Genomic DNA, 23,188 nt, shown 5'->3' on the forward strand with positions numbered 1-23,188 from the left:
CCTCACTCACTACCTCCAGAATAGACATGGCGGTTTTTTGATCGAAGAGCCGGAAGACCATGATTCGCGGACTTTCTGGGTCGTAACCAGCAGCAAGTCGTTATTCTTGGTGCTGCCCGGAAGAGGACAACTAGGATAAGAACCTTCAGAAACGACGACATCTACGTGTACAAGAATGTTATTGGAAAATATTATTTCTCGTTATGGTTCTGACTTTTCGATTATTCCAACTCGTAATCCTTGTAAAATAAGGTAATTGTCCATGAATTTGATTGGCATAAACACCGTTAATAGTCAAAAGAAATGTAAAAAACAAGTTATTGTCGTGTACTCAAGTGTTCCTCATAACCTCAAGTTTGGCCATTTAACTTTGTAGTTTGGAAGACAACTGAAATGTACTAAAATGTAAAACGCACGTGCAGGGCGTGCAGTGCTATTTTGTTTTTGCCTCTTGTGTTCATTGATTTCGTCGCTCGTTAAACGATGTCCCTTTTGTACTTTAAGTTTCAGCTCAGCCCAACAAACACGCGTCTGGCTGCAAAATACTTGGTGAGTTGTACAAAGATGGTGAGAGCGCGGAGGTGTTGATGGAATCCGCTGACAAGAGCGTCGTGTATTGTCAACAATGCAGGTGCAAGGCGGGAAAACACACGTGTCATAAGATTTATGACTGTGATATTCAGAACGGGGCTTGTGAAAAGTCTTTCAAGATTCCAGGCCAATGTTGCCCAGTCTGTGGTAAGTCTTGCATGAGAGAGGTTGATTTCTTGAGGAAATCAAATGGCTTAATCTCAAGTCAATGATTTTGCCCTCCTGTTCCCCTTCCAAACCTTAACTGTGGCACGACACGGCATTCGTAATGTATAAGGTATAAATTGAGTATAGAAATTGGTTTCATTTCCATCCTTTGTTTCTCGTTGGAATTAACCCGAGACGAGAAAAATTGTGATTATTTCTGCTTCGAAAAAATAAGTTTTGAAGGCAAACCAAGTTTAATCCACGCCAGGTCTAAATTTGCGCCTTGGGCAGCTTGTGACTCAGAACATTAGAATCCAAGATGGCGGTCGTGTTGGTAAAACGGTCTGTTGGAAAAGAAAAGTGACAGGTGTATGCATTTCCTATTTCAAACGGTTGGCTTTCGATTGCTGTGGTGAGGTTCTTTAAAAATAAGAACAAAAACAAAAGGAATATATATTAAAAGGTAATTGGTTTTAAAGAGGTGTATACATTGTACATTAGCCAAACCCAGAGACGTCGTTTCGTGAGCTCCTTTCTGCCATGGTAACTATTACTACATCCTGTAATTGTCTGGAGGTATCCAAGTTCCTTTTTGCGGTATGATGATGCTTGCCAGCCTTGCCCGGCTGCAATGCGTGTGTTCAATAAGTTTCCACGCATGCGTGACAGCTCAGCTAGCCGCCATGTTGGATTTGGTATGGGCTGGAATTCGGCGATGAACTTATTACCATCTCCCTTGATAGAGCGCTTCAAAAATTCGAGAGAGCGGATGAATATTGCCTTTTCCTTTTTCTATTGAAATTTTCTGTGAGTGCGTCTTCTAAGAAACTACTGCACTGTAGGCTAAAATGATGCGAAAAACTAAAACAAGAGCAAGGTTGATTGAATGGTGAAGAAAAGAAATAAAATACATAAACAAGCCAATATTTTGAAAAGCACTGCCTTTCTTCATCAGGGTGCTACAAACAACAACTGTGGTATGCCGAGGCTTTTACAATAGATTTCTTCACCGTTCAGTCAGCTTTCCCTTTTTGGCTTTTTAGATTCTTTCTTCAGGATCCGTTACTTCTGTTTGGTTAAACTGGTCCTTGCTTACTCAATTACAAATTGATCTGCTTTCGTCACGTTTTGTTGAAGCATGTTATCACAATGGGACGCAGCTGGGACCTGATGACAAATGGCAAAAGTTATCAGGAAGCAACTGCATTGAGTGCACGTGTCAAGATGACGGCTCTGCGAACTGCACTAGGGTAGAGAAAGGTGCCTGCCAATCAGGTAAGATCGCGCCCAGTCTTAGGAATTTATCAGATACTAGGGAGCTTAATTACGTAGTAACGACGACCTTTACGGAAAGAAGTTGATAGCAGCCTCGTCCAAGGTTCTTTTCGGCTTTCAACCTGATGTGTTGTCGTCAAGACCCTGGGCACGAGGTCGAAAGCAATAGGCTTAATGAGCAATTACCAGGGCTCTGCAGGCCCACATACGTTGCATGTTAACTTTTATTCCCTTAACGAATTTTTTATAGGCTGTCAGAAACAAAACGATGATTTCCAAACAAGAGATGGGTATTGTACTCCGCCAGGAGATGCTTGGTCAGGATTCCCCAAAAACACATTTTCGTCAACTGCTTTAGTGGCTCTCAGAAGCCCCTAAACGGAGCTGTTATACACATTCATTTTTTATTATTTTCTCAAAGCAGAGGCAGTGTGGCCCAGTGGTTTGGGCGCTTGCCTTGAAATCCAGAGTTTCCTGGTGCAAGGCTCTTTCTGACCCCTCGTTGAATTTGTTCCTGGTAGTCCCTGGTTCAACTTCTCAGTCGCACTTGTAAATAGCCAACTGGTTTGCCTCCGGCCAGTTGGGATTCTCAACAGTTGCTGTTGCTGTTGTCCTGTTCTGTCATTTCGTTGATTATGTTTCATTATGAAAAGTCCCTATGGGAAGTAATTAATTAAGTATGTATGTATCTATGTATAGTAAAAGCCATTTAATAACTTCAGAATTCAATTGCAACGATCTTAATGTTTTTGCTTTATTTCTCTTTGACGTTTTCAGAATGACGAGGAATTGAGCTGGCAGCCATTTCATCTGCAATGAAGCAATTTTTGACAAGAGGAATGTCTATTAAAAATTAACTATAATGTTAAAGTGTGTATAAAGAACTCTCGATGATCACGTAAAAAATAAATAAAGAGCTTAACTTGAGAATTTAAAAGCTAAGAGTTCTCGGTGTTTTGCCTGTTTACCATGCAAAGGCTTCTTTTCTCTTTTACTTGCTGGGATGAAGGACAGGAGAGTGTTGGGGAGGCAAAAACTTTTCCCTTCAGGTCGGAAATGACTGTGATTCGCATGCGCTGCGGTTACTTGCGGCTGCTACAAGACAGCGGAATTATTCAAAAGGCAAGCGCGGTAGTGGTAGTTGGCAAACATCAAAGGGGATTTCAACGGCCCGTCAGCGGCGCGATTAACGGCGCGGCTAAAGAGGAAGGTGTTTTCCGAGTTGTATGTTATTCCCGTTCAAAACTGACTTTTCATACTTTCCTTTCGCAGTACTGCTGAAGAAAGGTTCGTAACCACGGTGATGATTTGAAATCTTAACATGCGGTGGAGTTTTTTTTAATGCTTTTTTATTCTGTCCAAGATTGTAGCTGTGTACAAGTATCTTTGGCAATCTTTAAGTACTTATTGCATACTGGGGTTTTTCCAACTTCATATGCCATCAACGTCCTCAGGGAAATTTCTTCTTTTTATCGGGATCGAGATCGAGATCTCGTTTGACGTCGCTGGATCTTGAAAAAAAAGAAAACCATTTAGGAGTAATTGCAGGAAATAATAACGAAAATGAGAAAACAGATTATCAGCTTTGAAAAGAAATCAGTTTTCAATGCACTCTAACACGCAAACAACAGTCAGGTAGGAAACTCTAATCACAAAATGGTGTCAAAATAAGGTGCATGAGACCATCGTGTGACACACATCTATCTTTTCTTTACTCTTGTTACACATCACGTGAGGTGAGGTCTTTTTCAGCTGGATGAGCAGCAACGGGACAAGATACGGGTATAAAAGAAGGAGACACTCAATCCAGCACTCGGGATATGGGAATTTTAGGTAACACAGCCCTAAACCCCTACACACTCGCCCCCTCTCTCTCTCTCTCTCTCTCTCTCTCTCTCTCTCTCTCTCTCTCTCTCTCTCTCTCTCTCTCTCTCTATCTCCTCTGTGTTTTCCTTTTTTGTTGTGTTTTTGTTTATGTAATTTATCGAGTATAAACCGCGCCTGAATCGGGCCTAAACCACGTCCAAAGCTCGTCTAAACCGCATCCAAACCGAGCTTAAACCGCGTACAAACCGCGTTCAAACAGTGTCGAGGCCACATACAAATCGAGTCTGCACTTCGTCCAAACCGTGTCGAAACCGCATCCAAATCGATTCTAAGCCGCGTACGAACCGCGTCTATACCGCATCCAAACTGCGATTAGACCTTGTCCAAACCGCGTCAAAATCTCGTCCAGTCTGCGCCACACCGTTCGAATCGCGTCCTAACCGTTATATAAAAAAATTGGAGACCCATCTCTCTTTTAAACTGTGATCGTAAAATTGCTGCAAAATCAGTTGCTAGTAGAATAAGGAGAACTTTGCCGTCGGTGACAAGCAGTGATCAAACTGGTTTCCAAAAGCATTAAAAGCAAGGGGGACACACCATAACACCATATCCAGCGTGGCTATCACGTCACGAATGCACACAACCACTCCACCGGGTTTATTGGCAGCCATGAACAGCTGGAGCTGCCACTTAAGGGGGTGCCATCCTGACGATGCCTAACAAGTCCGAAACAGCTGTCCATGGCTGCCAATGAACCAGGTAAAATGGTGCGAATGCGTTACGTAATGGCCACGCCGGGTTTGGTGTTATGGTTGTGTTCACCTTGCTTTTAATGCTCTGTTTCCAAAAAGACAGTTTCGCCTCTGTTTCCAAAACGTTTATTGGCGAAAACCTAAGGTTGCTAAATCGCACCATAAGTTACACTGACATCGAAAGAAAAATCCAAGACTTCTCCTCTTTATCGATTTCGAATTAACAGATTGTTTCATGCGATTGTTTCATGCGTCTGTCCTGTTATTGATCATGAATTTCGACATAACATTGTCAAAGTAGGTGTGGATCCGGAGACTACTTTGACAATGTTATGACGAAATTCATTGTCAATAACAGGACAGACGCATGAAAAACTGACATCAATTTGTGTTTTGCAATAAAAATAACAAAAAGGTAGAGGGGTTAAAATTAAGTCAAAACACGACAAGAACGCGAGACAAAAATGCGAGAAACGTCAATCTGACGCAAGCAATATAGCGTCATTATCGCATAAATTAAAAAAATTATGTGTCTGTCCGCTTACTGACAATAAAAATTACCCAATGAGCGCGCGATAATTTTTCAGTCATTGTAAAAAAGCTATGGTCCTTTATTGATAAAACTCAAAATGTAAAAAATGTAGTTTGGAAATTCACTTATTTGCTGGATAAAACTCTGTTATAGCGATATCAGTAGCTATGTACAAAACAATGGTTGTGCCCCTCACATTTCTTCAATGTGACTAGAGGGGTACGTGAAGGCTGTCCCCTCTCCCCTAATCTTTTCAGTGTATCTTGGGCAAGGAGTGCAAAGTAAGCCAATATGCCAATGATACTACTCTTATATTACACAGCATAACGTCCTCGATAGGAAGGTCTTTTGCGCTTTACTATTGATATATTCACCCAATTGTCTGGTCTCAGACCAAGATACTATGAGGGTAAGAGAACACATCCCCCATACATAAACCTCTTCCCATGATAATCTTTTTCAATCTAATTTTAGCTCGTAGTCAAGCTGCGAGGCTATTTTAGGAAAGACACCTGATTGGTCAATTGTAATGACGTAATGACCGCTTTGCTGTTCTGCTTTGAGAAAATCGCGTCTGTAGTAGGCATCAAGTTTGTCGATGAGTCTGAAAACTTTGATTTTGAAAAGAGTGGGAAAAGTTCCCGTCCACGTAGAGAAAAATGGTCCATGCTGTACATAGCTGAATCCGATGAAGGTGATGTCGAATCAACAGAAAGTAGGGATGCGAGCTCTTTTGAGGAAGATGTTGAAATTTCGAGCTTCGAAAAATCTTTAAATTTCGATTTAGGATTTCGCTGGATCATGCGACCGCGAGAAAAGTCTTCGCAAGTTTCTTCACAATGACATCTGATCCTCTGACGATGGACCGCGCGGCCATGGGGACGAAACTAAAAATAACTTTCACAGCGTGGCGCGAAGCTTAAAATAGATTGAAAAAGATTATCATAGGGCACGGGGATGTGTCCTCTCACCTGATAGTCTCTTGCTCAGACTAAACTATGAAAAAACCAGTGACGGTACAAGCTGTCATTATTCTAAATTACCGGGAAAAATGAAAAAAAGTCTTGAGAATCCTAACCTGTTGGCAACTTAGAAGATTAACTCTCCCAGGTAAAATATAAGCCAAGCAAAGTGGAAGATCTTTTCCAATCATTTATTAAACAATATGACGAAAACCTTCTTTTGACTCGCAATTTGAACCAGTCCGACGTAGCTGGTTTAAATAAGCTAGAAACCTTTACCAAAAGAAGTACTTGAAATTTGGGCAAACTTAAACTATGATGGTTACCCAACCCACTTCGGGGATTTTCCCAATAGTTTTACAATGAAAGCGCGCGCAGGGCCGTACAGGCCATATGATAATAGGTGAATACGATCCGATGTAGCTGTGAATTCACTATTTGGTTTATTTGATTCAATATCCGATGCAGAACTTCACACAGCAAACAATGCTATATTGATACGTAGCTGGTACACAAAGTCCCGACTTTCAATGTTACAATTAAGTTCCCGAAGTGCCATATTTGTCTATCTCTATCTCTACTATTTATATTATAATAAGCTCAATAGCGTATGCATTTTGATTGGTTCCAGCTCACCTAGTATGATCTATGAAGGCGCCGCAAAACGAGGAAACAATGTTGCGAAAACATTGCAAAAGTTTCCCCAGGAAACATTTGTAGCGGAAACAAGATTTGCTTCGCAGGAAGCAAAATGTCCCTGAATTTGTTCGGAAGCATTTTGCTTCCTCAGCAAATGTGTCCTCGTTTGCGCGCCAAGGAAACATTTCGGGAAATAATATTTCCGCAACGATCTTTCCTCGCCTTTGCGGGCGCCTTTAAAGGACATTGGCATAGCTGACGTCATTGTCAAAAACTATTAATTGCTTATTATATAAAACAAATAGATTCCATGTTGCGGTGCGTCTGTTTAGTAATAGATCACAGAAAACGTCAAAATGTGGTAAGAACATCAGTCGCACAGGTCGCGGCACCTTTTTTTTTTCCTTAGCACATTTTGCCGTCATCTGTGATCTATTACTGAACAGACACACGGCAATATGGAATCTATTTTGTCAAATTGCTTGTTGGCATACGTACGGCAGTGTTGACAACATGGTTGCGTCAAGATGGAGAGATCATGACAACTGGAGCAAGAGGGTAGCGAACCATTCTGGCACCATGCTTTATTAAAGACCAGACACCGACACCAGAAGCAGTCATTTGTTGTACTGTTCCACCAAAACCACGTGTCGTTAGGTCTTCGTCCGGGGTCGCACGCTGAAACAAAGATGTGGTGAAAGAAAAATTATAAAAGATACCAAAGCAAACGAATAAATACAGCTAAAAACCTGAGTTTCATTGTACAACTCATTAAAAGATATTTTGCTGTTTTCTACTCTGGACAAAGCCCTACCCATTCTCAGTATGTCTATTCTTAAATATGTCGTAGGACGTTCCACGTATTCTTAAATCCACCGTGATCTTGGTCGTTTGGAAGATGAAATTGTGATGCAAAGATCAAAGCGTTCCCAACTTCAACTACTTTTCTTAGTTGAGATAAATCTTTTCACCCGTGGCAAACATTTTTTTCCGTTTTCACTTATTTCAAATTTCACTCTCAGTGCACAGTAAAACGTACAACGAGAAGCCGTTTGTCCCATGGCTGAAGTTGGGAGAGGTATGGGTCGTTCCCTTAGATAGCATCACAAACTGCTTTGTAATGCAAAATATCCTTTGAAAACTTGAAGTGAAAGCAAAGCAGTTCGTGACATCATGGTGTTAAGGATAGACCCATGCCTCTCAACGTCTCGATCTGGGGACAAACGGCCCGTCTGTTTTGTCTACTTTACTCAACTAGTGTGACCACGAAATCGTGACTAGTTATAACAATTGTTTTATGGCGCTGAAATTTGACTTATATTGTAAGTTCTGTTGTAAGAGGCAATTTAAGGTGGCTCTAACCAGTTTCAACACTTTGAAGAGACACTCTCTCTGACTAGGAAGATTGCCACTACACGCTGTATCACGAAACAGCAATGTTATTGTGCAACGGGAAAGCCCAGCACAAACACCCAATATTTTGATTTCAGTTGCTCGTATCTCAAAAACAAACTCGGCCATCACGTCACGCATGCGCAGAAACATTTCACCTGGTTCATTAACTTTATCGATTTTCAAAAGGCATTCGATAGCGTGCACCGAGAGAGTCTATGGAAGATCCTTCAAGCATATGGATTACCTCCCAAGATTATCAACCTTATCAAGATGTTCTATGACAACTTCGAATGTAGTATCATCCTTGGAAACACCATTACAGAAGCATTTCCAGTAAAATCGGGAGTGCGCCAGGGCTGCATACTCTCGCCTATTCTCTTCCTTGTTACTATCGACTGGGTGATGCGTCAAGCAACCTGCGCTCTCGTGGAATACAGTGGACTATCTTCTCTCACCTTCAAGACCTTGATTTTGCTGATGATATTGCCATCCTTTCTTCAACACCTACCCATCTTCAGGAGAAATCAGACGATCTCAATACAAATGCCAAGAAAACGGGACTGATCATCAGCAAAAAGAAATCCAAAATTATGTGTGTCAACTCCGATGCATCAAGGTCAATCAACATCGATGGAGAGCCGTTGGAACATACTGAAGAGTTTACTTATCTCGGGAGTGTAATCAGTACAGATAACAGTGCCCAGAAGGACATCAAGGCTAGGCTTAACAAAGTCAAGTGTGCATTTAGTAGACTTAGAAAGATCTGGAAGTCTAAGCAGTATAGCCTTAAGACTAAAGTGCGCATCTACAACAGTAACGTTAAATCTGTGCTACTGTACGGCTCTGAATGCTGGAGAATTGTCAAGAGGGACATAAATAAAGTCAATGTTTTTCACAACAGCTGTCTGCGAAGGATCTGCAACATCTTCTGGCCCAACAAAATTTCCAACAATGACCTGTAACAGAAGACTGGGTGCACAAGTATGGATCTTGAAATCAAGAAACGCCGGCTTAGATGGTTGGGACATGTCTTACGAATGTCGTCGGAGAGGATACCCAAGGTTGCCCTTAGGTGGACACCTGCAGGCAAAAGAAAAAGGGGAAGACCCAAAACCACCTGGAGGAAGACAGTGGAAACTGAACTTAGTGAGATGGGTTTGTCATGGGGAGAGACACAGGCAATTGCGAAAGACAAGACCCGGTGGAAAAGAGACATTGTTGCGGCCCTATGCCCCATTGGGGGCAATAAGGACTAATATATATATTGGCGGCCATGAACATCATACGCACGATCATCATCATCATCATCATCATCAACAGCATCATCATCGTCGTCATCACCATATATCAAAAACAAACTCAGTTACCCCCATTTTTTATTGCTGGAAAGTGATCAGGAGGCCAAAATGAAACTTTGTGCAAAGTGTAAAATAATTGTGTACGGCAGATTCAGAACCCCCTTAAATCTGTGTTTTTTAAGGTGGCTCTGATTCTTAAACTTTGCAGAAAGTTTCATCTTGGCCTTCTGATCACTTTCCAGCAATAAACACGGGTTTATCATATCCAGGAGCCCATGACGTGAGCTTCCGTATGCACTATATCCTTGAGTCAACCTTTGTGCAAATCTCCCTTTTTTATGGGATCCACTCCTTCTGCAGGAGACTCACATTTACATCAATTTGCGTACATTGTTTGAGCTATTTTACGTATTCCAGAGCATTGGAGGATGACGATAATAATGACGATTATGATGAAGAAGATGACGATAAATACTTACGTTTCATTATAACAACTACTGCGCCATTATCTAATTCCCTTGAATCCTATAAAATAAAGAACGTTCTTTGTATTAAAGAGAGGGAAAAGACTGACTCCCTGGCAATGAATGCAAGCTGTGCATTCTTTTCAAAGCGTTCATCAGTCCATCAGGAAACTTAGTTTAGATTTCCGTGTTTAGTAGTACCAAGGTTATGAAGTGCTCACAATGGTCTTGACCGTCTACACAAATCGCACAGTTTGAATGTGTGGGAGTATTTTGACCAGCCCTTGGACTTTCGATAATCTGTGCTTCCTTTTAGGCACCCTTCATGCACATAACAAATGTGGTACAGCTGTTCTCCCAAAGCAATCATGTAGGAAGGTGAATCACCAAATGAGATCGGTGTGTCACAAAAATTGAAAGTGACGAAAACAAAAAAGCATGATGACACACCATAACAAGTAAGCGCGCACAATGTTCCTGACCGTCTATGCAGGTCTTACAGTTTGAAGGGGTGGGAGTATTTTGACCATCTCAAACATGTGTAGCTGTCACACTATGTTTGCCCTCTATGATAAGTTAAAGCTTAAGTAAGTCTGCCGGGACATTCGATAAACTATGCTTCATACAAGATGATTGAAACTAGGAAGAGGGAAAAGCTGTCAATGATCATACTTTAGCTGGACACTTTTTAACATATTTCCGAACCTTGAGCAAATCGTTTTCATTACTGAAACCCCCACATGCTCCGAACAAGACAATGCTGATCACCAAAATCACCTAAAATAATAAGAAAAAAGATCAATCAATGTGTCTGATTGACTGACTGACTGACTGAGTGCATGTCTGAAACGTCAGAAAGGTATTTCCCGTATCAACCAATCTCGTTCGCAGAGTCCTCGAACTTTTTGGTCAGCAAGTGGGCGTCCGGAGCTCAACCGCTGAGAAAAAAGCCCGCGGATTCTGGGTACTGAGAGAAGCATGCAACCTCGTTCCCAAGGCCTCTCTTCGTCCTTTCCCTGGAGGCTAACGAGAGGAAGAGAGACCCTGGGAACAAGGATGAAGAAGCAGAAGAAGAAGAAGAAGAAGAAGAAGAAGAAGAAGAAGAAGAAGAAGAAGAAAAAGAAGAAAGCTGAATAAATAATAAATGAATCCTAATTACCACTACTTTACACCATTCAAAGTTTTAAATATTTCAAAATAAGATAGTACACACTTGATAACTTGGAAACAAAGTTTACCTTCATTGCGTACTCTGCAGGAGAACAATTAAAAACAGAACAGTCATTTTTAACTTAAACTCAAATTATAAAAACTTTCACTACATTCATCACCTTCACAATGTCGAGGAACTTCTTTTTTTCCTGTTTCCGTTTTCTAAACTAGTTCAATTTCGATTTTCCTTTGTTTCAGATTATGATATTTCCTGCTAACAGAGGTCTCTTTTCTTTTGCGTTCTCTGGATTGACGAGTACGGCAGAAGACACCTCTGCCATTGGTCGAAATTCACTGTGTTGAGCATGCACGGCGGTTACTTAGCGACCGAATCCGTACGTCATACTTCATGTTGTGTGGGCTCACTAAACAACAGCGGAATTACTGTAAAGGAATGCGTGGGACACAGTGGGCTCAAGTCACAGTCAGCAAACATATCATTGGGCATGCGGTTTGAAGAGTGCCGTCCAAGGTTTGTCGATGGCGGCTGGATCAGAGCGAGTTTCAACGCATGGCAAAAGTCTTTTCACGTGCTCGTCAACCGAGCGAACGCAAAAGAAAGGAAACCTCTCCTAGCAGGGAAATTATGATAATTGAAAATTAGAAAAAAAATTTATTAAACTGGCTTGAAAAATTTTAAACTAAGAAAAAAAAGTTAACATGTACACTGAGCCAAGAGACCATACCTAAATTTTAACCGAAGATATAAAATAATTCAAATTTGCCAAGCCGTTATATCCCCGAATGATCGGTTCGTAATTATTACTTAGTTCTTATTACCCTTCACACCTATTATTATCCTTTATAATTTAGGAGTTTCAGTGAATGCATTTTAAATTTGTACATCTGTTACATCTTTTACTTTGCAAGTGAAAATTCATTCATAGCACAAAGTGTGATCCCATTATGAACTTCAATTAATCAGCTGAGCACACGTAGATATTCTCCAAAATCCCTTTTAACCTCGGTGGGTGCGGACTGCAAAACCTTCAGTTGCTTTAGACAAAATTCGATTGCGCCTTAAATTTACTCAGAAAGCGAGACAAAAGGGCCATTTATACGGGAGAAAATAAGAGGCGTCTTAAATAAGAAGCGAAATGCTCGTATAAATGGTAAAAAACAAGCGTTCGCGTCATATTTTAGACGCGACTTACATACGACGCGTCTTATCTTGAAACAGAATTTTCGGCTGTTCGGCTATTTTGTCCGCGTCTTAAATAAGTTAAGAACAACTTGATAACTGAGAACGACTTGATAACTGCGTCGTGACAAGCGCCAATTAAGTTATTTTTTTGTTTTAATTCATTGGATTAAAAGAGTTTTCAATTCGCAACTTTGCGGATGAAAATTACAAAGGTGGTAACTGTGAATTAACAGTTATTCTTCTAGGGCGTGCCAGATTTATAATGATAAATAACCAAATAAGACGCGAACCATTTAGACGAGATGTTCGCGCCGTATGTAGAACGTAACGCGGACGTATAAATGGTACAGTTCCCGTCCTATTTAAGACGCGTGTTATTTTCTCCCGTGTAAATGGCCCTAATAATATATTTAGATTTTCTCGTGAAGATAAAGGAAGAATTTAGTAGTTAGCGTGAAAACGTGAAACCAACAAACCTAAAAAAGATCGTGTCGGGAAATGTTCAAAAGCATGAACCGTGAAAAGCCAGTCTAATAATCTAATTCGCAGTGTTTGGCAGAAGAAAACAGCTACAATTTCTGCAAAGTAGTCAGTTTTGATGAGTTACATTGCAGCAATTGAAAAGGCCGAGTACCAGTTTTCGAGCAAAGGCTTGGGTCAGTAGTAAAGCATCATTTTATGAGTGTCATGGTACTTTGAAAACAGGGATATTGGTTTGCATTAGTTTTGCTGGTGTTCATGATCTTACCTTGATTTTAAGATGCGTTTAGAGAGAAAAGCGATGATCAAATGATTAAAGGTGAGAGAAAAGTTTGTTTGGTCGATGACAGAAATTCTTGTTGAGGCTCTCGATTTCCATGGACACTCAACATAGTATTTATTGAGCCGGCCACATTTTCTTTCATGAACAAAGTGTCTTCATTTCAAATTTACAGGAGAGCAGATTTTACGACCTCTCCGCTTGGATATCGCTTTATTTATATGCAATTATTTCAAGGAAAAGAAGCTCATTGGACAATATATATTCACCATTATGCGTTTCCTTCACATAACATTTCTTATTTATTGTCACCGCATTGTAATAATAATCGATTTAAAAATGTTTGGTGTGTAGCCATGCCTATTAAAAATAATAAAAAAGTTGACACTGGCTAAAATATTGTGTTGGACGTTTCGGCAACTACTGTTGCCTTCTTCAGCAGGGATAAAAAATGCAAAAATCTAACGGCGTCCTGATGGTACACGATGCGTATAAATATTAAATCGCACCTCAAACGAATATTTCAAAATAAAATAGACAATAAAAACAAAGGTCTCCAGAGCATTCTAAAATATTACTACAAATTCTTTATGTTATTGTAAACGTTTCGAAGTGCTATATGCTCGTTTATAGCGTTCGTGTCTCGCAAGGAATGCCAAGCCTCAAGAATAAGTCTTTGTCGCCATGCCGATGACTTGTCAACAATTTCGACATTCATCAAGTCTATTTGGTGATTGTAGCACATGTGGTGTTTGGCCAACAAAGAGTTTCCATCTAATGTTGCTACGGCCTTTGTGTGCTCTTTTACGCGTGTTTTTAGCGCGCGCGATGTCTGACCGATGTAAACACAATCACAATCGTTGCATTTGATCTTGTACACGATTCCTCTGGAGGCCTCCCTCTCGATCTTGTCTTTTGGTTTTTTAAGTATGTATTCAAAGCATTAGGAAAAGTGCTTAAGTAAATAGCTGTCTGTTCAGTACAGATGATCACTCGCCTAGATAGCCAAAGTAAGTAACAGATGTTGACACTATTTTCCGGCCGCCATATTGGTGCACCACAGATGTGCACCAACATGGCGTTTTCATACTGGGCTCAGTAAATTTCTGCGAAACATTTCGACGAATATCTGAAGTTTGGGGAAACGAACGGGCCTAAAACTTGAAGAAGTGTCTTCTTCATTTATCTTCTACAACATCACGAATTCTTGACTTTTTCCACTGCATTGTTTTCGATTTATTTTTTTATTGCGTGACAGTGAAAACGATCTATTGTCTATTTTATTTTGAAATATTTGTTTGAGGTGCGATTTAATATTTATACGCATCGTGTACCATCAGGACGCCGTTAGATTTTTGCATTTTTTATCCCTGCTGAAGAAGGCAACAGTAGTTGCCGAAACGTCCAACACAATATTTTAGCCAGTGTCAACTTTTTTTTATTTTTAATAATCGATTTACCTTACAGCCAACTCCGGGGTCTTCTTCCTCGTTTCTAACAGCAACACGTTGAAAAACTAAATTTGTTCAAGTTTTAATTGGAGGGGCAGGGGTCGTTCAACTACATTTAGTACGAATCTTTGGTTTTTCTATTAAACATATTGTTGAGCTTTGTTATTCCTCAAATCTGGAAATTCATATATTTTTGCATAGCAATTTTAGCACAAAATTTTCAACACCCATTTGGCAAAAAAATTGGGTTATATTTTTAGGTGACGTTTTCGTCTGGCGCTGTCGCCCAATCGCCGTGGCCACTTCTAGATTTATCTTTCATCCTTATAAAAACTATCAAAGAGTCAAAAGTCCTTTTACCAAAATCTTGATGTTCAGAGATTGTCACAATCGATAAATGAGGGACAAGAAGGGGAGGGAGGAAGATAGACCTGGGAACAAGGTTGAAGAAGAAGAAGAAGAAGAAGAGAGCTGAATAAAAAATAAATGAATCCTATTTACCAGGGAAATTATGATAATTGAAAATTAGAAAAAAAATTTATTAAACTGGCTTGAAAAATTTTAAACTAAGAAAAAAAAGTTAACATGTACACTGAGCCAAGAGACCATACCTAAATTTTAACCGAAGATATAAAATAATTCAAATTTGCCAAGCCGTTATATCCCCGAATGATCGGTTCGTAATTATTACTTAGTTCTTATTACCCTTCACACCTATTATTATCCTTTATAATTTAGGAGTTTCAGTGAATGCATTTTAAATTTGTACATCTGTTACATCTTTTACTTTGCAAGTGAAAATTCATTCATAGCACAAAGTGTGATCCCATTATGAACTTCAATTAATCAGCTGAGCACACGTAGATATTCTCCAAAATCCCTTTTAACCTCGGTGGGTGCGGACTGCAAAACCTTCAGTTGCTTTAGACAAAATTCGATTGCGCCTTAAATTTACTCAGAAAGCGAGACAAAAGGGCCATTTATACGGGAGAAAATAAGAGGCGTCTTAAATAAGAAGCGAAATGCTCGTATAAATGGTAAAAAACAAGCGTTCGCGTCATATTTTAGACGCGACTTACATACGACGCGTCTTATCTTGAAACAGAATTTTCGGCTGTTCGGCTATTTTGTCCGCGTCTTAAATAAGTTAAGAACAACTTGATAACTGAGAACGACTTGATAACTGCGTCGTGACAAGCGCCAATTAAGTTATTTTTTTGTTTTAATTCAATTGGATTAAAAGAGTTTTCAATTCGCAACTTTGCGGATGAAAATTACAAAGGTGGTAACTGTGAATTAACAGTTATTCTTCTAGGGCGTGCCAGATTTATAATGATAAATAACCAAATAAGACGCGAACCATTTAGACGAGATGTTCGCGCCGTATGTAGAACGTAACGCGGACGTATAAATGGTACAGTTCCCGTCCTATTTAAGACGCGTGTTATTTTCTCCCGTGTAAATGGCCCTAATAATATATTTAGATTTTCTCGTGAAGATAAAGGAAGAATTTAGTAGTTAGCGTGAAAACGTGAAACCAACAAACCTAAAAAAGATCGTGTCGGGAAATGTTCAAAAGCATGAACCGTGAAAAGCCAGTCTAATAATCTAATTCGCAGTGTTTGGCAGAAGAAAACAGCTACAATTTCTGCAAAGTAGTCAGTTTTGATGAGTTACATTGCAGCAATTGAAAAGGCCGAGTACCAGTTTTCGAGCAAAGGCTTGGGTCAGTAGTAAAGCATCATTTTATGAGTGTCATGGTACTTTGAAAACAGGGATATTGGTTTGCATTAGTTTTGCTGGTGTTCATGATCTTACCTTGATTTTAAGATGCGTTTAGAGAGAAAAGCGATGATCAAATGATTAAAGGTGAGAGAAAAGTTTGTTTGGTCGATGACAGAAATTCTTGTTGAGGCTCTCGATTTCCATGGACACTCAACATAGTATTTATTGAGCCGGCCACATTTTCTTTCATGAACAAAGTGTCTTCATTTCAAATTTACAGGAGAGCAGATTTTACGACCTCTCCGCTTGGATATCGCTTTATTTATATGCAATTATTTCAAGGAAAAGAAGCTCATTGGACAATATATATTCACCATTATGCGTTTCCTTCACATAACATTTCTTATTTATTGTCACCGCATTGTAATAATAATCGATTTAAAAATGTTTGGTGTGTAGCCAGGCATATTAAAAATAATAAAAAAGTTGACACTGGCTAAAATATTGTGTTGGACGTTTCGGCAACTACTGTTGCCTTCTTCAGCAGGGATAAAAAATGCAAAAATCTAACGGCGTCCTGATGGTACACGATGCGTATAAATATTAAATCGCACCTCAAACGAATATTTCAAAATAAAATAGACAATAAAAACAAAGGTCTCCAGAGCATTCTAAAATATTACTACAAATTCTTTATGTTATTGTAAACGTTTCGAAGTGCTATATGCTCGTTTATAGCGTTCGTGTCTCGCAAGGAATGCCAAGCCTCAAGAATAAGTCTTTGTCGCCATGCCGATGACTTGTCAACAATTTCGACATTCATCAAGTCTATTTGGTGATTGTAGCACATGTGGTGTTTGGCCAACAAAGAGTTTCCATCTAATGTTGCTACGGCCTTTGTGTGCTCTTTTACGCGTGTTTTTAGCGCGCGCGATGTCTGACCGATGTAAACACAATCACAATCGTTGCATTTGATCTTGTACACGATTCCTCTGGAGGCCTCCCTCTCGATCTTGTCTTTTGGTTTTTTAAGTATGTATTCAAAGCATTAGGAAAAGTGCTTAAGTAAATAGCTGTCTGTTCAGTACAGATGATCACTCGCCTAGATAGCCAAAGTAAGTAACAGATGTTGACACTATTTTCCGGCCGCCATATTGGTGCACCACAGATGTGCACAAACATGGCGTTTTCATACTGAGCTCTGTAAATTTCTGCGAAACATTTCGACGAATATCTGAAGTTTGGGGAAACGAACGGGCCTAAAACTTGAAGAAGTGTCTTCTTCATTTATCTTCTACAACATCACGAATTCTTGACTTTTTCCACTGCATGGTTTTCGATTTATTTTTTTATTGCGTGACAGTGAAAACGATCTATTGTCTATTTTATTTTGAAATATTTGTTTGAGGTGCGATTTAATACTTATACGCATCGTGTACCATCAGGACGCCATTAGATTTTTGCATTTTTTATCCCTGCTGAAGAAGGCAACAGCAGTTGCCGAAACGTCCAACACAATATTTTAGCCAGTGTCAACTTTTTTTTTATTTTTAATAATCGATTTACCTTACAGCCAACTCCGGGGTCTTCTTCCTCGTTTCTAACAGCAACACGTTGAAAAACTAAATTTGTTCAAGTTTTAATTGGAGGGGCAGGGGTCGTTCAACTACATTTAGTACGAATCTTTGGTTTTTCTATTAAATATATTGTTGAGCTTTGTTATTCCTTAAATCTGGAAATTCATATATTTTTGCATAGCAATTTTAGCACAAAATTTTCAACACCCATGTGGCAAAAAAATTGGGTTATATTTTTAGGTGACGTTTTCGTCTGGCGCTGTCGCCCAATCGCCGTGGCCACTTCTAGATTTATCTTTCATCCTTATAAAAACTATCAAAGAGTCAAAAGTCCTTTTACCAAAATCTTGATGTTCAGAGATTGTCACAATCGATAAATGAGGGACAAGAAGGGGAGGGAGGAAGATAGACCTGGGAACAAGGTTGAAGAAGAAGAAGAAGAAGAAGAAGAAGAAGAAGAAGAAGAAGAAGAAGAAGAAGAGAGCTGAATAAAAAATAAATGAATCCTATTTACCACTATTTTACACCATTTAAAGTTTTAAATATTTCAAGATAAGATAGTACACACTTGATAACTTGGAAACAAAGTTTACCTTCATTGCGTACTCTGCAGGAGAACAATTAAAAACAGAACAGTCATTTTTAACTTGAACTCAAATTAGAAAATCTTTCACTACATTCATCACCTTCACAATGTCGAGGAACTTCTTTTTTTCCTGTTTCCGTTTTCTAAACTAGTTCAATTTCGATTTTCCTTTGTTTCAGATTATGATATTTCCTGCTAACAGAGGTCTCTTTTCTTTTGCGTTCTCTGGATTGACGAGTACGGCAGAAGACACCTCTGCCATTGGTCGAAATTCACTGAGTTGAGCATGCACGGCGGTTACTTAGCGACCGAATCCGTACGTCATACTTCATGTTGTGTGGGCTCACTAAACAACAGCGGAATTACTGTAAAGGAATGCGTGGGACACAGTGGGCTCAAGTCACAGTCAGCAAACATATCATTGGGCATGCGGTTTGAAGAGTGCCGTCCAAGGTTTGTCGATGGCGGCTGAATCAGAGCGAGTTTCAACGCATGGCAAAAGTCTTTTCACGTGCTCGTCAACCGAACCAACGCAAAAGAAAAGAAACCTCTCCTAGCAGGGAAATTATGATAATTGAAAATTAGAAAAAAAATATATTCAACTGGCTTGAAAAATTTTAAACTAAGAAAAAAAAATTAACATGTACACTGAGCCAAGAGACCATACCTAATTAAATTTTAACTGAAGTATAAAATAATTCAAATTTGTCAAGCCGTTATATTCCCGAATGATCGGTTCGTAATTATTACCAGCACTTATTACCCTTCCAACATATTATTATCCTTTACAATTTAGGAGTTTCAGTGAATGCAATTTAAATTTTTACATCTGTTACATGTTTTACTTTACAAGTGAAAATTCATTCATAGCACAAAGTGTGATCCCATTATGAACTTCAATTAATCAGCAGAGCACACGTAGATATTCTCCAAAATCCCTTTTAACCTCGGTGGGTGCGGACTGCAAAACCTCCAGTTGCTTTAGACAAAATTCGATTGCGCCTTAAATTTACTCAGAAAGCGAGACAATAGGGCCATTTATACGGGAGAAAATAAGAGGCGTCTTAAATAAGAAGCGAAATGCTCGTATAAATGGTACAAAACAAGCGTTCGCGTCATATTTTAGACGCGACTTACATATGACGCGTCTTATCTTGAAACAGGATTTTCGGCTGTTCTGTAAGATCGTTTTCACGTGACCTCATCATTTTCTAAAATCCAAAACTAAAGAGCCACGAAAGTTTTTATCCTCATCAGGCATAAGAGGCGGTAAATTTGTATCCATTTGCATTTTTAAAGCTCAATAGCGTGCTTCGTTTGGAAACCAGAGCATTTTGAATTTCTGAGTTATAGCGGTGCGTGACACGAGGCGACGATCAAGTTTATTGAGAAATATATATTTATCTCATGGTTTTGAGCCATTTTAGAATTTAAAGCATTAGGAAAAGTGCTTAAGTAAATAGCTGTCTGTTAAGTACAGATGATCACTCGCCTAGATAGCCAAAGTAAGTAACAGATGTTGACACTATTTTCCGGCCGCCATATTGGTGCACCACAGCTGTGCACCAACATGGCGTTTTCATACTGAGCTCTGTAAATTTCTGCGAAACATTTCGACGAATATCTGAAGTTTGGGGAAACGAACGGGCCTAAAACTTGAAGAAGTGTCTTCTTCATTTATCTTCTACAACATCACGAATTCTTGACTTTTTCCACTGCATGGTTTTTGATTTATTTTTTTATCGCGTGACAGTGAAAACGGTCTATTGTCTATTTTTTTTTGAAGTATTTGTTTGAGGTGCGATTTAATATTTATACGCATCGTGTACCATCAGGACGCCGTTAGATTTTTGCATTTTTTATCCCTGCTGAAGAAGGCAACAGTAGTTGCCGAAACGTTCAACACAATATTTTAGCCAGTGTCAACTTTTTTTTTATTTTTAATAATCGATTTACCTTACAGCCAACTCCGGGGTCTTCTTCCTCGTTTCTAACAGCAACACGTTGAAAAACTAAATTTGTTCAAGTTTTAATTGGAGGGGCAGGGGTCGTTCAACTACATTTAGTACGAATCTTTGGTTTTTTTATTTAACGTATTGTTGAGCTTTGTTATTCTTCAAATCTGGAAATTCATATATTTTTGCATAGCATTCATTTTTAGCACAAAATTTTTCAACACCCATGTGGCAAAAAAATTGGGTTATATTTTTAGGTGACGTTTTCGTCTGGTGCTATCGCCCAATCGCCGTGGCCACTTCTAGATTTATCTTTCATCCTTATAAAAACTATCAAAGAGTCAAAAGTCCTTTTACCAAAATCTTGATGTTCAGAGATTGTCACAATCGATAAATGAGGGACAAGAAGGGGAGGGAGGAAGATAGGTTGAAGAAGAAGAAGAAGAAGAAAGCTGGATAAGAAATAAATGAATCCTATTTACCACTATTTTACACCATTTAAAGTTTTAAATATTTCAAGATAAGATAGTACACACTTGATAACTTGGAAACAAAGTTTACCTTCATTGCGTACTCTGCAGGAGAACAATTAAAAACAGAACAGTCATTTTTAACTTGAACTCAAATTATAAAATCTTTCACTACATTCATCACCTTCACAATGTCGAGGAACTTCTTTTTTTCCTGTTTCCGTTTTCTAAACTAGTTCAATTTCGATTTTCCTTTGTTTCAGATTATGATATTTCCTGCTAACAGAGGTCTCTTTTCTTTTGCGTTCTCTGGATTGACGAGTACGGCAGAAGACACCTCTGCCATTGGTCGAAATTCACTGCGTTGAGCATGCACGGCGGTTACTTAGCGACCGAATCCGTACGTCATACTTCATGTTGTGTGGGCTCACTAAACAACAGCGGAATTACTGTAAAGGAATGCGTGGGACACAGTGGGCTCAAGTCACAGTCAGCAAACATATCATTGGGCATGCGGTTTGAAGAGTGCCGTCCAAGGTTTGTCGATGGCGGCTGGATCAGAGCGAGTTTCAACGCATGGCAAAAGTCTTTTCACGTGCTCGTCAACCGAGCGAACGCAAAAGAAAGGAAACCTCTCCTAGCAGGGAAATTATGATAATTGAATATATTAAACTGGCTTGAAAAATTTTAAACTAAGAAAAAAAAATTAACATGTACACTGAGCCAAGAGACCATACCTAAATTTTAACTGAAGTATGAAATAATTCAAATTTGTCAAGCCGTTATATTCCCGAATGATCGGTTAGTAATTATTACCAGCACTTATTACCCTTCGAACCTATTATTATCCTCTACAATTTAGGAGTTTCAGTGAATGCAATTTAAATTTTTACATCTGTTACATGTTTTACTTTACAAGTGAAAATTCATTCATAGCACAAAGTGTGATCCTATTATTAACTTCAATTAATCAGCTGAGCCGGCACACGTAGATATTCTCCAAAATCCCTTTTAACCTCGGTGGGTGCGGACTGCAAAACCTTTAGTTGCTTTAGTCAAAATTCGATTGCACCTTAGATTTACTCAGAAAGCGAGACAATAGGGAGAAAATAAGAGGCGTCTTAAATAAGACGCGAAATGCTCGTATAAATGGTACAAAACAAGCGTTTTGAAACAGAATTTTCGGCTGTTCGGCTATTTTGTCCGCGTCTTAAATAACAACAACTTGATAACTGAGAACGACTTGATAACTGCGTCGTGACAAGCGCCAATTAAGTTATTTTTTGTTTTAATTCAATTGGATTAAAAGAGTTTTCAATTCGCAACTTTGCGGACGAAAATTACAAAGGTGGTAACTGTGAATTAACAGTTATTCTTCTAGGGCGTGCCAGATTTATAATGATAAATAACCAAATAAGACGCGAACCATTTAGACGAGAAGTTCGCGTCGTATGTAGGACGCATAAATGGTACAGTTCCCGTCCTGTTTAAGACGCGTCTTATTTTCTCCAGTGTAAATGGCCCTAACAATATATTTAGATTTTCTCGTGAAGGTGAAGGAAGAATTTAGCAGTTAGCGTGAAAACGTGAAATTAACAAACCTAAAAAAGATCGTGTCGTGAAATGTTCAAAAGCATGAACCGTGAAAAGCCAGTCTAATAATCTAATTCGCAGTGTTTGGCAGAAGAAAACAGCTACGATTTCTGCAAAGTAGTCAGTTTTCATGAGTTACATTGCAGCAATTGAAAAGGCCGAGTACCAGTTTTCGAGCAAAGGCTTGGGTCAGTAGTAAAGCATCATTTTATGAGTGTCATGGTACTTTGAAAACAGGGATATTGGTTTGCATTAGTTTTGCTGGTGTTCATGATCTTACCTTGATTTTAAGATGCGTTTAGAGAGAAAAGCGATGATCAAATGATTAAAGGTGAGAGAAAAGTTTGTTTGGTCGATGACAGAAATTCTTGTTGAGGCTCTCGATTTCCATGGACACTCAACATAGTATTTATTGAGCCGGCCACATTTTCTTTCATGAACAAAGTGTCTTCATTTCAAATTTACGGGAGAGGAGATTTTACGACCTCTGATTGGCTAAATAGAGTTTCAATTGCATTTTGCAAGTTATTGGATATCGCTTTATTTACATGCAATTATTTCAAGGAAAAGAAGCGCATCGGACAATATATATTCACCATTATGCGTTTCCTTCACATAACATTTCTTATTTATTGTCACCGCAATGTAATAATAATCGATTTACCTTACAGCCAACTCCGGGGTCTTCTTCCTCGTTTCTAACAGCAACACGTTGAAAAACTAAATTTGTTCAAGTTTTAACTGGAACAAGGCAGGGGTCGTTTAACTACATTTAGTACGAATCTTTGGTTTTTCTATTAAACATATTGTTGAGCTTTGTTATTCCTCTAATC

The 23,188-nt window shown here is 39.1% G+C and overlaps 2 protein-coding genes across 2 annotated transcripts in view; one reads left to right on the forward strand and one right to left on the reverse strand.

The window, feature by feature from the left end:
* LOC138013240 (cysteine-rich motor neuron 1 protein-like) overlaps window positions 1-2,955 on the forward strand; it is a 16,608-nt gene extending 13,653 nt beyond the window's left edge. Inside the window, exons 8-10 of the mRNA XM_068860262.1 lie at window positions 505-738; window positions 1,876-2,013; window positions 2,791-2,955. Coding sequence (XP_068716363.1) covers window positions 505-738; window positions 1,876-2,013; window positions 2,791-2,795 — 377 coding nt within the window. The 3' untranslated portion in view covers window positions 2,796-2,955. The remainder of the gene's footprint in view (window positions 1-504; window positions 739-1,875; window positions 2,014-2,790) is intronic.
* Window positions 2,956-3,329: 374 nt separating this feature from the next.
* On the reverse strand, window positions 3,330-22,796 carry LOC138013241 (uncharacterized). Its single transcript, XM_068860263.1, has 7 exons — window positions 22,636-22,796; window positions 18,345-18,358; window positions 11,121-11,134; window positions 10,588-10,659; window positions 9,898-9,943; window positions 7,224-7,403; window positions 3,330-3,524 (listed from the first exon to the last, which is right to left on the reverse strand). The coding sequence occupies exons 3-7, from the start codon at window positions 11,124-11,126 to the stop codon at window positions 3,445-3,447; spliced, it is 384 nt and encodes a 127-aa protein (XP_068716364.1). The 5' UTR covers window positions 11,127-11,134; window positions 18,345-18,358; window positions 22,636-22,796; the 3' UTR covers window positions 3,330-3,444.
* Window positions 22,797-23,188: the final 392 nt, after the last annotated feature.

The sequence above is a fragment of the Montipora foliosa genome, chromosome 8 (genome assembly GCF_036669935.1).
Source record: "Montipora foliosa isolate CH-2021 chromosome 8, ASM3666993v2, whole genome shotgun sequence".
NCBI lineage: Eukaryota > Metazoa > Cnidaria > Anthozoa > Scleractinia > Acroporidae > Montipora > Montipora foliosa.